The sequence below is a fragment of the Zalophus californianus genome, chromosome 5, assembly GCF_009762305.2.
Source record: "Zalophus californianus isolate mZalCal1 chromosome 5, mZalCal1.pri.v2, whole genome shotgun sequence".
NCBI lineage: Eukaryota > Metazoa > Chordata > Mammalia > Carnivora > Otariidae > Zalophus > Zalophus californianus.
In genome coordinates this window covers 74736534-74753170 of record NC_045599.1, presented here as the reverse complement: position 1 = coordinate 74753170, position 16637 = coordinate 74736534, and the positions used below count along the sequence as shown (strand labels likewise).

The 16637-nt window shown below is 42.5% G+C and overlaps 1 protein-coding gene across 14 annotated transcripts in view; it reads right to left on the bottom strand.

Moving 5' to 3' along the window:
* CAST (calpastatin) overlaps positions 1-8121 on the bottom strand; it is a 109210-nt gene extending 101089 nt beyond the window's left edge. For 13 of the 14 annotated variants that reach the window (XM_027605322.2, XM_027605324.2, XM_027605323.2 and 10 more), the window contains exon 1: positions 7898-8121. In XM_027605322.2, coding sequence (XP_027461123.1) covers positions 7898-7972 — 75 coding nt within the window. In that variant the 5' untranslated portion in view covers positions 7973-8121. Of the gene's footprint in view, positions 1-7229; positions 7373-7897 lie in introns of those variants that run through there. The other variant, XM_027605329.2, reaches the window with a different exon arrangement.
* Positions 8122-16637: the final 8516 nt, after the last annotated feature.

Sequence of the window (16637 nt, the reverse complement as noted above, 5' to 3'; positions counted from 1 at the left end):
ACAGGTAACACAGAAGAAAATAAAAGCAAACTTCTATATATATACAAAAGAAGAAGGAAGACAGAAAAAAAGAACTGAATTTCTACAAGCGCAAGCCCAGCTGAGAGAGTACAAAGGTTATGCACTTCTGAAATGCCTTTGCTTCTTAAAAAAAAAAAAAAGTTGGGGTTTTCTTTTAGGGGATGACAAAAACATTCTAAAATTAAATAGAAGTGATGTTTCCACCACTCTGTGAATATACTAAAAATATTGAATTGAATTGTATGTTTTGATGGGTGAATTCATAGTTTGTGAATTATATTTGAATAAAATTGTTTTAAAAAACACTAAAAGTTATTTGAAAATAACTCGAAAATTTTTCTTCTTCAACTTGGAGGCAAGGCCATAGAGACCAATATTTGCATGTCCAGCATTAGCTGTGGCAAAATCATGAAGCAATAAGAGGTTATCTTGGTGCCCTCTGAACTTTCCTTGTACACAGAGCTCAGCTCTGTCACTGCATACCATTGCATATGGTAAGAAAAGCTCATTTCAGGGCCCTTCAAAATAAAGGTCAGAAAGCCCTCATTTAGCAGTGGGTCCCAACCTTCAGTGTAGGTCACAAGCACCTGAGACACTTAGAAACACTCAGGCCAGAGTGTAGGAAATTAGTTTGTCTAGAGTTGGGGCCTGAGCATAGATGTATTTTCCTAAGATCTCCCAGCTGATCTTAATATGCAGCTAGGACTAGAAACAACTGGTTTTGAGAGGAGAACTGTGGGCACCATGACAGGAAGCAGAGGGCTCTGCTCTTCAAATCACCCCAATGAGTTGGCACCCATGGGGAGCTTCTCCTGGTCAGGCAGGCTGGGGCGGCTCTGAGGCTCCTGGGTAAACTCTGATTGCTCAAGGAAGGAGCACAGTGCCCTGTGTTCACACCAGCATTTCCTGACTAATTCTGAGCCTTGCCCTATTTATGGCATGTCGTATCCTCCTATCTGCTCATTAGTCTCGATTTCCTTAGTTTCTTAAGCAAACAAGCTAAAACTTTGCTATATTCTTATTATTCTGGTCCTGTGGTAGAGGTGTGACAAATACTTCTTGACTGAATGACTGTTATTTCCATAAACCTCTAAACATTGCCTGGGAAGTACTTTTGCTCTGTTCAGGTCAATAAACTAGATAAAAGAGAAAGAAGCCCCCCCCCCAAAAAAAATAGCTTGAAAAATTAAAAGACAATGTGTAAATTGATATTTCCTGCAAAATCCCTTAAAAATCTATTCTTGTATGTATTCTGCTTGCTAAAACAGTAATGTTCGGCAAACAAACAGAAGGACCAAGATGTAAAGCTGGTTCTGCTTTAAAACCATCTCCCTGGAGCAGCTCTGGGCCTTTCTGCCCTCAGGTGAATTCCTTGCCCGGGGTCCCTGCTCTCCGGGCCCTGTGCACCAGGGATATCTGGGATGGATGGTGTCGGGCTTGGGAGGCAGTGACAAGAGACTGGAGGTGGTGAGTGGGTGGTCTTTTCCCCTCCTTTCTGCCTGTGGGAGGCTCTGTAGTAGTGTCTCTTACAGGATGGGCCAGCTGCAGCTGGAGTCTCCACAGGAGGATCCAGCTCCCTGCTAGTCCCTCCTGCGTAGAAATGATAGCGGCTTCCTGAAAATTCTAATCTCTGGGTTGCCTCACCGCCCCCCCCCCCCCCCAGCTGGCTTCCCATCCACTTCTGTTACCTGGGTAACCAATTCCCTGCATTCCATTCTCTGGCAAACTCAGATGGGACAGAAAAAGCATGGATGTGAAAGGCTATGTGACCTTGGGCAAATAATTTAACCTTTCTGTTTTCTACTTGTAAAATGAAGCTAATAGTACATAGCCCAGGGGCTGACATATTTCTGAAAGGAGCTGATGTTAATGAGGAGCCTGGCCCATTGCCTAGTTCATTTTAAGAATACAATAAAAGTTATCCACTCCCTTGTTTTTCTCTGGCATCAACTGGATTGTGCTGAATTATGAAACAGTAAAATGAATAAGAGATGTAAGCAAAGGTTTAAAGGTTTCATTTTCTAAGGTTATAAAGGTTAGATCAGAGAATTCAGTTTCTTACCTTTTGTAAGTACAAAGCAAACAGGTTCATCTGATAAATTTGTGTTTAGTTTTTTGTCTCTTATGCCTGTATATTATATTATTCTCACATTTCCATATTACATCTAAGGAAACAAAGTATATGGCGAATAGAGAATTCCTTTTCCAAACAATCTAACCAAGTTGGCCAGAGGCATGACCCTTAAATGTGCAATTCCCCATGTTTTAAAATGCTTTGGGGGGCACGCCTGGGTGCCTCAGTCGATTAAGCCTCCAACTCTTGATTTCAACTCAGGTTATGATCTCATGATATCAGGGTCTTGAGAGCCAGCCCTGCATGGGGCTCCGTGCTGGATGTGGAGCCTGCTTAAGATTCTCTCTCTCCCTCCGCTCCTTCACACTCTCTTTGTAAAGAAAACAATAAAATAAATAACATAAAATAAAATATTTTGGAAGGGAGAGGTGTGTGTGTATGTGCGTGTGTGTGTGTGCGTGCGTGTGCTAGGTGTGTTGGTGGGGCTGAGAGCTAAATAAAGGAAGTGTGGCACAATATTATCAGGTTGATAATTATTAAAGATGATGTGTATATGAAGAGTTCATTGTATTATCCTCTCTTCTGTGATAAAAAGTTTTGAAAAAATTAGAAGCCTCTTATCTCAAGCATATGTATCTCCCTAGAGTCATCCAAAGGTAATATCTTAGCCATTTCCCTTTGTTTTCAAACTAAAATCTCTAAACTCATAGAGAAGAATAGAGTTGATTTATTTTTTAAAAAATCGGTGAGTAGCTACCATGTGCTAAATATTGTATGGAGAATAATTACTCAAGAAATATAAGTAAATAAAAGGTCTGGCCTGTTAATACATGATATCCTTCTGCTCCTCTAAAAACATTTGCTATCAAACTCTAAAATTACAGGATAACGTTCTTTGGGATTCTATAAAAGACACATATTATGGATTAACTGCATGGCCATAATTCTGAAATCTCGATGTTTCTCCTAAACTCCATGTATGCTTCTTCCTAACACTTTAACATTCTCATGGATAAGTCAAGATGACACTGTTACGGGCATGCTCCTTTTGTCCAGTTTTCAGAGGTAGCATCGACTGCCTCTTTGCCAAGTTCAGCTTCTGGGATCTACCTGCAGTAAGGCTTTTTGAATTTTCTCTAAGGCAAAGAAGATGCCATGAGAATTTCAATAGTTACTTTGTTGCTTTTATAGTAGTCATTAGGATGCACTTGTGATTTTTATCTATGAGAAATGCACAATTGCTATGTCCATGGAACTCTTTACAGAACCTGACCGTAGTAGGTGAACAATAATTACCTGTGAACATATTTGGCCTTTACCAAATTATTTTTGTGTTCTATGAGTTCTCAACAGTCAAAATGAATTCCATACTTTTTTAAGGAAACTCTAACCATAGACCCCTTTTCTCCCTGGGATAAATACCTCCTCCAACTGAGAAGGCAACTTACATAAATAGTGTTCACTGGATGGAGTTATTTCACATTTTTCTTAACTGAAAGACACCTGATACACTTTTTTTTTTTTTACAACAGAATACGAAGAAAAAGCAACACAGATACTTGAACACAGTGCTATGTATTCAAGCAGATTATACAAACTGAACGGGCATTTATTTTTAATGGCTTTATAGTTTTAGTTTTGCAAGATAAAAAGAGTTCTGGAGATAGATGGTGGTGATGGTTGCACAATATGAATGTGCACACAGTGCCTAGCTGCCTCAGTTGGAGGAGCGTGCTACTCTCGATCTCGGGGTCCTGGGTTTGAACGCCATGTTGGGTGTATTTAAGATTACTTAAACAAATAAAATTTTAAAAAAGTATATGAATGTACTTAATTCCACTTAACTTTACACTTACAAATGGTTAAGATGGCAAATTTTATGTGTATATTTTACCACCATAAAAATTAAACAAACAAACAAAACAAAAAGGAACAGAATAGAATAAAAATGGGCTACTTAGAGAAGTCTTGTATTACACCAGACAACCTACTCAGAACTAAATGCCTACCCACTCACCTGAGAATCTCAAATGGCCACCCATGTTTCCACCCACAGCAAGCTACACCATTCTTTAAAAAAGCACTTGTAGGATATAATTTACTTTCTGGGAAGTGCCAAAACTGGTTAGAGAACATCATCAGATGTTACTCCTAATTTAAAAAGTCTTATCTGCAATGGGAAGCAAACCAGTTTAGAATATCAACCAAAAGGGCAAAGTTGTGTCTGACCTCCATTCTCCCAGACACTCTAAGGCCTGTGCCCTTTTTTCAGATTCTATAATTTGCATTCCTTACTCCTAAAAGTCATTGCAGCCAAGTGGTTTGTCCTGCCAGGAAGGCTTCTGACACTCTTCCCAGACTGGCCACAATGATGGGACCTCCCAAATGACTGGGCTCCTTGATCATGCTGGCACTGGGCCCATGGCTCTAATTAGACTAAGAAACACCTTTAATTAACATGGCCTAATCAAGTCAACTTATGACTCAGGAATGTGATTCCTGATATCAACCAAATTTACTCTCCTTCATGCTTCATCATTATGATGCTCATCGGATGTTTTTCAGATCTAGCTTTTTAAAGTTGTTTTGTTGGTTTTTTTTTTTTTCTACAATCACATAATTCTTTGGAAGATAAGATCAATGATATTGATGGTGGAAATATACATTGTAATGTGTTTCACTGACTGGCTTTATAGGTAGCACTCCCTTAAACAACATCATAGATATATTTTTTAATTATTTTATCTTATGCTGCCTAGATTTTTAAAGTTAGGTCATTCACAATCTTTTTCAGTATTTAAAGGATCCTAGTAAAGATACTTTAATTATAGGATCTACCAGAAGCATTATATATATCATATATGTCATAATATATACTATATAAAATTCATGATAAAAATACATATATAATATATAAATCATATATTTATATATTATATAACTATAATGGTATATAACATCATATATTGTACAGTATATAACACTATATAATTACATTATATTACAGAGTATATAATACTATATAATTATATTATATATCATATTATTGTATATTATAATTCATATTTTATATATGCGAAATATATGTGTTATAAATTGGCTCCGTGGACCTTTAGAGGATTTATGGGTGAGCTTTTGTGTATTTGTGTGTGTATTTTGCTGAGGGAAAATGGTCAGTAGCTTTCATTTAATTCTCAAAATGGTCATGATCACCCCCTCATAACCATCAAACAAAAATGGTTAGGAAGCTGTGTCTAGAGCTATATTGTCCAGTACCATTGCCCTTACCCACTGATGCCTTCTGAGTACTTGAAATGTAGCAAGTATGAATTGCTATAAGTATAAAATGAACACTGGATTTTGAAGAATTAATATAAAAAAGAAGATCTAAAATATCTCAATGGTTTGTACATTGATTATATGTTGAAATAATGTTTGGAATATAGTGGGTTAAATAAAATATATTATTAGCATTAATTTCACCTGTATTTGCTTTTGTTCATGTGGCTACTAGGAAATTTTAAATTACCTATGTGATTCTCACAAAATTTCTTTCAGATGGCACTGGTTTGGGAAGAATCAAAGCTGATTGCAGACAGTTTGCTGATTCTAAGAGGCAAAAAAATTTTATAGTAGTTCCCAAATTGGATTATAAGAGAGATTTTAGCAAAATGACGGACTATGCCTAAACATAACAGGGTTAGGGGCGCCTGGGTGGCTCAGTAGGTTAAACTTCTACCTTTGGGTCAGGTTATGATTTCAGGGTGCTGGGATAGAGTCTGGCATAGGGCTCACTTCTCAGTAGGGTGTCTGCTTCTCTCTCTTCCTCTACTTCTCCCCCATCTCCACTCTGGCGCGCACATGATCTCTCTCTCAAATAAATAAAATCTTTTCAAAAACTTTTTAAAAAAATAACAGGGTTAAAAGCACTGATTTAAACTACTTCAAATATTCCAGCATAATTTCTTTTAGAGAATCATGAATTGGAAAGCGAAGTCCGATATCAACTCTGAAATACTGCTATCCATATTTGCAGATAATTCATGTGGTGCATTTTGATAAGAACCTTAGGACAATAATGACTCAAAGCAAACTTTTGCTTTTAGCACAGAAATAAGAAAACGTAATGAGAAACAATTACAATGAAATATCTAAAGGGAAACTGTAATTCCCAATCATTAAAAGTATATGGGTATGGTACTTTGATTTATGAATCTTATCAGTCCCCACAATCCCTTATGTGGTGCCTATTATAACCCTCTTTTTACAGATGTGGAAACAGGTTCAGAAAGGTTGACTCACTGCCCTTTTAGAAAAAGAACTATCGTCTTATTCTCCACTGTGTACTTGGAGGCTAGTACCCGCCTTGGCACAGAGTAGACGCTCAGTGAAGGGCCACTGGCTTATCAGTGACAGTTTACTGATTCCAATATAAGGTTTTCTCTAAAGAGTGTCTGATTACAATAACCTTGCTTTTCCCAATACCACACGCTGAGAAAGAGGTGTACTTAAACTAAGTTTTTGAAATTCTCACATAATCAATCAATCAGTGGGATATAAATATTTTGATTCTCACCTATCAACACAACTTTTGTGTATTTTTTGTGGAATAAAGTACAGAACCGCTCTTGCTCTCTCTGTCTCATTCTCAACAAAGGTCTTGATCTCACTTGCTTCTGCTCCTCGGAGTTCTGGGTTTTCTCCTTGCCTCCCATTCAGGCTGTCTCTCCTTCTTTGTGTTGGAAAATGCATGTCCAAGAACATTTCTCTAAAAGCTTCGAGCTTTGCTTACAAGTTAAAAACATTAGATCTCTGCTCTTACGAGCTGAGTTCATCCAGGAATCCGCATCCAGGGGCGGAATTCCTCCAGCAACAATTCCTGTCCCGTTCAACTTGTGAGAGGAGCAGCGCCTCCTGCATCTGCTCACATCGACTCGCACGCCCGGGCGTGCTCGTGCATACCACAGTAGGGTGAGTCTCGGCCTCTCCCGGAGCCTAACCTGAAGTCCTAAGAGGAGGTCGCCCCTGGTACCCACCCTTTCCCAGCCAACACCCGGACAATACTTCATCCGCACTCCGGAAAAGACAAAGCAAACACACTCCCTTCTGCCCAAGCACTACCCCTCCTATTTACCGTCTTGTACCACCAGCTTGCGAATGCCATGGCGACAACCGGTTTGCTCTGAGCCGCGCGGCAGAGGGCCCGGCGAAGACGCGGAGTGCGGAGCAGCAGGCACGGGGCTCCCACTTCTGCCTTGGAGCTGGCGAGCTCTGAGCTCTGCAAGCCCTGAAGCCTTCAGGAGGCAAGGCACCTGGGCGGCGCCCGAAGCAGGCCCCGCCCCCGCCGGCTGGCCCCACCCTGCCCGATTTGCTCGAGGTTAGTTAGGGAAGATGTTTTATTTCTCCGGGCAGCCACGCCCTGCAGCCTGGCTTTTACACGGAAGAGAGGATTTCGTCGTCCAGTTAAACTACCCCCCCAACTCTGGGGGTCCCGAATGAACTTTTTCCCCCTTTCATCCCTATCGTCATTTCACCCACCTCTCACCATCCAACTTTTTCCGACGCGGGCCACCCCCTGTTGAGCTCGCGCCACGCCCAGCGCGCTTGGCTATAGGGAATACCCGGCCACCTCCAGCCACCTGCGCAGCGGCCGGTCCTGAGCCCCGCGCCCTTCCCCGGCCAGGGAGGGGGCGCACGGGCCGGGAGGTCAGGCAGGCTACGCCCAGAAGAGGTGGCCCACAGCTCCGGGGCTGGGGTCTCCCCAGCGTTCAGCCCTGCGGCTCCCGGAGGAGCGCCACTCACCTCCTGTGTATGGCGGGCCGCTGCAGCGCGCCGGGGCCGCGGGGAGGCGGCGGGCTTCTGGCCCGGCTGAGACATGGCAAGGCCGCTGCAAACGCTGCCTCGGGGAGGGCGCAGCGGAGACTAGAAGGGAGGCCCGGGGAGGGAGGGAAGGAGCGGAGGGGCCGGAGGGCGCGCCCGTGAGGCAGCTTTTCCGACCCAGCCCCGATCCCGCGCGGTGGCTCCCCCTTGCCCGGTCGGCTCCTCCCCTTCCTGCGCGCGGCTGGCTGCTGTCAGCGTTGTAGCGGTCCGGGGCTCCCGGGGCTAAAACTTAACACCCTCGGCCCCGTTTTCTACATCCAGAGATCCTCCCCGCCTCCCAGGACTCCGCTGCTCCCCGTGGTCGCAGGGAGGAGGGGCTGGAGGTCTCAGGGTTCCTCCTTCGACTTGCCCAGACATGGCTTTCAGTTGTGCAACGGGAAAGCGGGACCCGGGCGTGGCCTGGCCACGCCTCGACACTTCTTAAAAATCTCCGGAATTAAACAGCTTTTCTGCAATCTGCCCTGGTTTAGTTTGGAGAAGAATTTACCAACTCAAATCTGGCCCAAGCCTGGACTGTCTAGATAAGGAAGCGGATCACAAAAACAAACTGGTCTGTGCACGTGTTTGTATAGATGTGTGTGTTTTGTGTAGGTGTGTACGCTCGCCTCTGTGTCTTTTATGTCATCTCACTTTGGGTTTTTTTTTGGGGGGGGTGCAATTTTGGGAAAGTTTAAAACGTCTTACGGGTAGGAAGCTGTAGGTTCCAATCCAAACCGAAGAATAGTCCCAAATTTAAACCCCTATAGCCTTTCTGGAGTCTGGTCGGTTTGGTTTCCGAGGCCAAAGTGTTTTTAGTGTTTGACTCATCTTAAACAACACTTCCTGGTTTGGGCTTGGAAGTGAAATACAAGCCTGTCTAGAAAACGCTCATCTGCTGAGACTGTTGGCCTCCCATTCTGCGTGTTTGTGATCAGACCCGCCTGAAAAGGCCTGTTTCCCTGCAATGACATTGACACTTTAGACCTGGGGGTGACCAATTTCTGTAGTGGTGTGTTTTAGATAGTTGCGGAGAGAGAGCCAGATTGTAGGAGATTTGTCGTGCTATACTGAGCTTGGCGGGATGAACTGTTTCCCTCTCCCCTCTCATTTTTAGGGATTTTGACTTCCTTTACTGGCTAGCAGCATTCTTCATGGGGGAAACAGCGAGGGATGATTTAAATGGATTTCCTCTTAAAAGGTTTTACTTATTATCTATGTAACTAGTATTTCCAAGGAACAGACTACAGTGTGAGAATTTATACACAAAAATGAAATGACTTGGATAGGGGGTCTATCATCATTGTCCATTCAAGAAAAATCGGTTGGTGGCATAAATTACATTCATAATTGGGGAAAATATGTCATAAGCCTGAAAAAATGACTTTATGATTGCAACCAAACACCTACAGTAATTTAAACAAACACAGAAGCTACAGGGGCCAGGTGATATGCAGCCCCATCTCTAGGCCCAGGAACCAGAAATATGTCCTTACTTACCTAGGCCTAGAGGGCCTAGGCTCAGGTTTTAGAACCCTGACTATTCTAACTCTGGAAGAGGAATGGTTTGTTGATTAAAATTTGACGTATTTTCTAACAGAATATTTAAAATTGAACTTAAACCAGTTTTATATTTCTCGAAAGTCTTTCATGCATGTAAAGTGCTGGAAGAAATTGTAGAGGGAATGATAGAAAGATAAAAATACATATTCCCAGGGCGCCTGGGTGGCTCAGTCGTTAAGCATCTGCCTTCGGCTCAGGTCATGATCCCAGGGTCCTGGGATGGAGCCCCACCTCGGGCTCCCTGCTCAGCGGGAAGCCTGCTTCTCCCTCTCCCACTCCCCCTGCTTGTGTTCCCTCTCTCGCTGTGTCTCTGTCAAATAAATAAATAAAATCTTTAAAAAAAAATACACATTGCCTGCCCTCCAGGAACTTAGAGTTTAGCGGAAGTCATATGGCATTTGTAACACATGATCATCTGGGTGACAATGAGACATGTACAAGTATGGGTAAGTACATATGTGTTTTGGGAGTTTGGGGTTCTCTGGATTTTGGTGATTTTAGGAAGGGAAAGGAGGCTTGAGTGGGCAGGCTGGCTGGTGGGATGTGGACAGAATTAGAGAGGGTGGGGGCAGTACAGGAAATATAAAAATACTTACCCATCTGGCTGGAGCTGCTGGCCCAAGTTTAGGAGTAATCAATCCATTTGCCCACTTACTATTTACTGAGCAGCTACCGTGCTAGGTTATATAATTGATATCAAAATCTATAAGAGTTAATGACATTAGCCTTCAGGCTTTGCTGAAGGGTTGTCAGTCACATAAACAGAACAATTATGGGCTAAACTATGCACTGATGACTATGAGTCAAGAAAAATTACAAATAAGATGAAGAAGAGGGTGGTGATTTCCCTTTCTCTTGAACTCAGTGAGGAATTTGAACTTTGATACCACGACCAGCAGTAGAGCATCTTAAGGAAGATCATTTTAAATATATATGGCAACATTTGCTATATTTTTATTTGCACACATTTTAAGTACTGCATTCCTTTATTTACTCAGTAACAGGATGACTGCAGTGTGTCAGGCTCTGTGGAGGTACTGGGGACCTCACAGTTTAGGAGGAAAGACAGACAAATTCACCACCACATGACCATGGGACAAGGGTAAGGGTAAGGGCTGGCCGAGGTATTCCAAGAGTGCTATAGGATCCTGAGGGACTTTTCACTCTGACTGTGGGGTGGGCTACCTGGGGAGGGGGGCAGTTCAGAGGCTTCTTCCTCCCCCCATGTTTGACTTGATGGAACTGAAACCTCTTCCACATAACCTCCACACTGTATCTTCTCTTCATCCCCACTACTGCTGTAGCTGTTCAGGAGCTCATCACTTCTCATCAGGAAACATGTAAAATGAGAAAAAACAGGATGGAGTCTGGAGAAAAAGCCAGAAGGAGCAACAGTGGGGCAGAAGGAAGCTAGTAAAGAAGTAGGTACCAGAGGCCAAGGGTCGAGTGACTTCTAAAAGGAAGGGCTGGTCCGCAACCTAACATTTCACTCAAAGGTTGGGTCAGACAGTGAATGAAGAGTGTCCATGAGATCTGACAGCTGAGAGGTTTTTAGTAACCCAGCCAGTGGGTAAGATTGAGGAGGAGGCAGAGTAGTTTTCTGAGGTACTCAGGGTTTCAATAGTCCCTTCTTTTGGATGGTATTTCTTTCTACACCACCACATACTTCTGGAATGGAAGTTAACCCCAGAAACCCAGACCTTCTGGCTGACGTCCGATCCCACTGAAACTTACCTGTCCTATCTACCATCTTGAGACTCTCTGCCAGGTTTGCTCCCCTCCATAGTGACATTTTCCTGAGTAAGCCTGAAAGAAAAGAAGAATCTTTGCAAATAGGGCAAAATATGCAAAGGCTCTCAAAGCCTCCTTTCCCTTATAATGTGCATGTATCTGAGTAGGAGCTTCATGCTGCTGACTGTTGCATTATCCAGAAGAATGGCTTCAGTGTGAAGTCTGTGCATAAAGAAGATGAACGTGTGCTAGTCAGTAGTAGGAGACTATGTTTAGAGCACAGGAGCTTTGCCACGTGCTATGGTCTGAATGTTTTTTTGCCCCGTATGTTCCCATATTAGAATCCTAATGCCCAATGTGGTAGCATTAGGAGATGGGGGCTTTGGGAGATGATTAATTCACGAGGGTCGAGCTCTCATGGAGATTAGTGCCTTTACAAAAGATGTCCCAGGGGAACTCCCTTGCCCCTTCTGCCATGTGAGGATACAAGCAGAAGTCAGCAGCTGGGAAGAGAGCCCTCACTGGACTATACTGGCACCCTGATCACAGACTTCCAGCCTCCAGAACTTCTAGAAAAACATTTCTGTACTACAAGCTCCCCAGCCTGTGGTATTTTGTTACAGCCAGCCTGAATGGACTAAGACACCTTGCTTTTCAGATCACACTGGGCTTGTGTATGGGAGGCTGCTGGGGTGGCTGTAGGGAGAAAGGATGGAGATGGAAGGATGGAAGGACAGAGGATAAAGAGAGGAAAGAGAATAAACAGCAGATGAAGTATTTTTTAGTTTTCACTGTTACCAAATAAGAACTTGAGTCATCCACATACCTATAACTAGGCCCTTAGGTTTTACTTCTCACCCTTCACTATCTCATGCCTGAAGATAGTAAACCACCTGCAAAATACCTTCAGGCCTTGTTCTTCAGCATGACAGAACTTCCTGTTTCTTGCCTGTGTGGACCAAGGACGACGAGGACCCTATCCCCTTTTCAGGGATTTATTAGGGTGGACTCATGGGATCAACACCTGTGGAAGGGAAGGAAGGATGGGTCAAAGGAGAAGTTGAGTGGGATGCAGACCCAGGAGAAACCTCCTATAACCAACCCTGCAGGGAATGACCACGGCAGGGTGCCCTTTGGAGCAGGTGGGGGCTGCGGAGAGAGGGCTGAGCCCCTGTGAGCCTGCATCCCTCGTCCTTGGGTATGGCTGAGGGTGAAGGGGGAGAGAGGTGGCTCCCTTCAGCTGTGGCAACGCCCAAGGGGGCTGAGAGATGAGGGCTGTGTGCTGGTGGCACTCCTAGGAGCTGGAAGAAGGACTCTTCTATTCCTGACGGGGATTCAGGTAGCTTATCACATCCATTACATTCCTCGGTGTGATAGACCACCAGAAAACTTTGCAAATAGAATGGGGGGGGGGGCGGAATTAGTATTACTAAAGTATGCTATCCAGTTGCTATTTAACTAAACATTAGGTCTGAAAATACTCCCCATTTAATTAAATTTCTCCCTGTTTTACAATGACTTTTGCCTTTAAGAGGTGTCACTGAAGAACAATTTGTTTCATGCAGTGGCTGTGCTGTTAATACTAGCAATCAAGATATAGAAAAACAACAATTTTAAATTTTGATTGCAAAGAATGATTAGAAATGAAGGCAAAATATATTTTTTTATTTTCTAGTTTTGTCTAGTGCTTTTATTTTTTTTTTAAGATTTTATTTATTTGAGAGAAAGAATGAGAGAGAGAGAGAGCATGAGAGGGGGGAGGGTCAGAGGGAGAAGCACACTCCCCGCTGAGCAGGGAGCCCGATGCGGGACTCGATCCCAGGACTCCAGGATCATGACCTGAGCCGAAGGCAGTCGCTTAACCAACTGAGCCACCCAGGCGCCCTTTGTCTAGTGCTTTTAAAGCAAAAAGAAAAAAAAATTGCTCTATAGGTCTGGCAGCAGACAAGGAAGTAGGTAGAAGACACCCCTATCTGCTAGGAAGCTATAAGCCTTCCTGTAAGCTAGGTATCTTTTGCTTTCCTTACTAATTTCCCTTAGGTTTGTGGCTGTCCATCCTCGGGGCTATGGGTCCATGAAAAGAGCTCAGTTCTGAGTCAGTTGTATTCCTGGGGCCAACAACTAACTAGTGCTGTGTGAATCATCTCTCTTCCTTGTTTACCGTCCTTGATGGTTCCTTAGTGCCAACAGGATGAAGTTTAGATCCCTTACTGTATCCTCCCAGGACCTGCAGGATTTGTCCTGGGCAGCCCCAGCTGCAGCGTTATGCCTTCACACACCTGTGCTCCAGCCATGCCCTCCTGCTTTCAGATCCTGGAACATTCTTGGCTCTTCCCAGGTCTGCCTTTGCTCATTTCCCACCCCCTGGAATACTCCTCCCTTTCCTTTCCCAAAGTACTAACTTTCCGCAGCACTGCATTACATGTATAAAGTCCACGATTCTCATGGCCTAGTCCTAAATGCAGTTTCTATTTAAAGAAACAGCAGTCCAGCATTCCAAAAGTAACTAAAAGCATTTCAATCTTTACTCCAGTCCTCTTACTGCAACTGAAAATGCCTGAGTGGACACACAGAACACTCAGCAAAACATCTTTAAAAAGTCCTTTCTCTTTTTATCTTACTTCCATTATCTCCCCCATGCTCCAAAATTTCTTCTATAAACTCTCCGAAAAACAATCAGAAGATGTTATTTTGTCTTATTTCTTTCTCTTGTTTTCTTCTGCGATGATATCATTCTTCCTAGAGGGTCCCGTGGAGGGGAAATCTTTGTGCATACTAATACATTCTTTGATCCCTGTCATACTGTTTATCTGCACCCACTGCTAGACTCTGTGATGAAAAGGGTCATTTTGGTCTTATTCACAAAACTTGAGGCTGTGCCTGGCACACAATATGTCTTCAGTAAAAATTTATGGAATGCATAAGAACACATTATTGGTTTTTTTCCAGGCTAAACTTCCTTCTTCAAAAGATGAAAGAAATAGACTGGAGAATTTAGAAGGACACTTGGAATTGAAATGATCTCTGATCATATCAGATCAGAAGGTCAGGAGACCTATCTAAACACTCCATGGTACTAATTCTATTGAATGGCTCTCACAGTTGATAATGACAGTAAATAAATAAAAATATAGAGTACTTACTATGTATTAGAAACTTTTCAGTTTTTAAAGACTTTGCATATATTTGTTCATTTCACCCTCATGAAGGAGGAAACATTAATTTCCTCCTGTTATATTAGAGGAAACTAAAGCCCAGAGAGGTTGAATAATTAATCCTGGGTTACACAGCTGCTAAGTGACAGTGTTAACATTTGAGTCAGGTGGCTTAGTGCTTCTAACCTCGGCTCTGTATTTATTCTTTGCTATACACAAAACAAAATTTGTCATGGAATTTGGAGTGGAATGTTTGCATATGGAGGGATGTATGATGCTTTGGGGTGGGGGATTAGATTATATTTTTAAATGAAAGATCTAATATCTGGAGTGATAAAAGTGAATCTAGGTACTTTAGCTATCTGTTCTTCAGAGTGTACCTGGAGAATATAAAAATAATACTAGTCAGTTACAAAAGGTTATATATTATTCATTTATATGAAATGTCAGAATAGGCAAATCTGTAGAGACAGAAAGTAGGGGCACCTTGGTGCCTCACTCGATGGGCAACCTGCTTCTCCTTCCCTGCTGCTTATGTGCTCTCTCTCTCAAATAAATAAAAAATCTTTTAAAAATGGCAGTGTGAAGAATCCATATATAGCATTCTAGTTTTATGTAAAAATAAAAAATAGATATATATTTTATGAACTTTCTATATAACCACATATGTATTTCTTGTGCTGGCTATTTCTGGAACGATACACAAAAAATTACAAATAGTGGTTGCCTTTGGGGAGGAACTAGGGAGATTAGGGATGTGAGTGGGGAGGAGAGTTACCTTTCACTTCTATCTTTTCTTATTATTCTACTCAGTTTTTTTAAAACACATACACAGTATTTTTTGTTCAATTGCAGTTTTAGATAATCAATAAATATGTATTAGGTGCATGTATAACTTACAGATTAAACTTTATCACTTAGAATTTCTAAAGTTTATTTATTTGTTTATTTTTGCAAGAGAGAAAGAGAGAGCACAAATTGGGGGGTAGAGGGAGAAGCAGAGTCCTCACTGAGCAGGGAGCCCCATGCAGGACTCAACCCCAGGACCTTGGGATCATGACCTGAGCCGAAGGCTTAACCAACTGAGCCACCCAGGCGCCCAGAATTTCTAAAATTTTTAACTTTGCTTTCTTGAAATAAATTGTGCTTCTAGAATTCGCTTTCTAGAACTATAGGAGGGGAAGGGAAAGCTTGACTGATGCCCGAAATTTCTGCTGTGAACTAGCAAAAGAAAAGTTGCAATACACATACAGTCCTCTCTCCCACCATTTTCTGGAATAATTCTGAGCCTTGGACTATTTTTGTTTCTGCGAATGGTTTGGCTTTTCCACTGGGGGCAGTGGCCATGTTTGTGATGTGGTAGGTAGAGAGAACATTGGGTGATTCGCTGCTGCCTGGTGCCATATACAGAACTGTGAAGGAAAATCAACAACCCTGTTAACAACTCAGTTCTCCATACTGCAGGCTCAACAGTACCCTTCTGGTTTCATTATATTGTGTTTGTTAATTAGATCCGGTTCAGACTCCAAAGGCATTGGTTGCACAAAATCATACATTGAGGGGGACTTGTTATTCAAATAGACATGACATAGTTCTGTGGTGAGAGTAGCATTCTTGCAAAGAAACTTCTTTGCTTTGTAAAAACTGTTTTTGCTTAAATAGGATTTTTACTTATATGAATTTTGGGTTATTTCCCAAGAGGTAGCACTTTGTGCTATACTAGCCAAAATCACTTTTTATGATTAGATCAGTTTCCTTTTTCTCAGTGTTAAGGGTTAGTTGTGTCCCCCATACCTCAGAATCCAACCTTATTTAAAGATAGGGTTTTACAGAAATAACCTAGTTAAGTTGAGGTTATTGGGGTGGGCCCTATTTTTCTCATAAAAAGGAGAAATTGGGACATCGGTGAGTGTACAGGGACAATGCCTTGTGTGCATATGCTGCCCTAAGCTGGGGAACTATGGAGAAGCTAGGGCAACAGCCTGAATCGGCTGCTCCCCCAGCACCTTCAGAATGAGCATGACCCTGCTGACACGCCGCTTTTGGACTTGCAGCCTCCAGAAATGTGACACAATAAATTTCTGTTGTCCTAAGCCAGTCTTAGCTAAAGTTGTGGCCACTCTAGCAAACTAATACACTCAGAATGGGGAATATTAAGACACAAGTATAAAAGACCCCAGTTCAAAGTGAACTCAGACCTTCTCCAGTTTCCTCCTCTACTAGGAAACGTCCCCAGC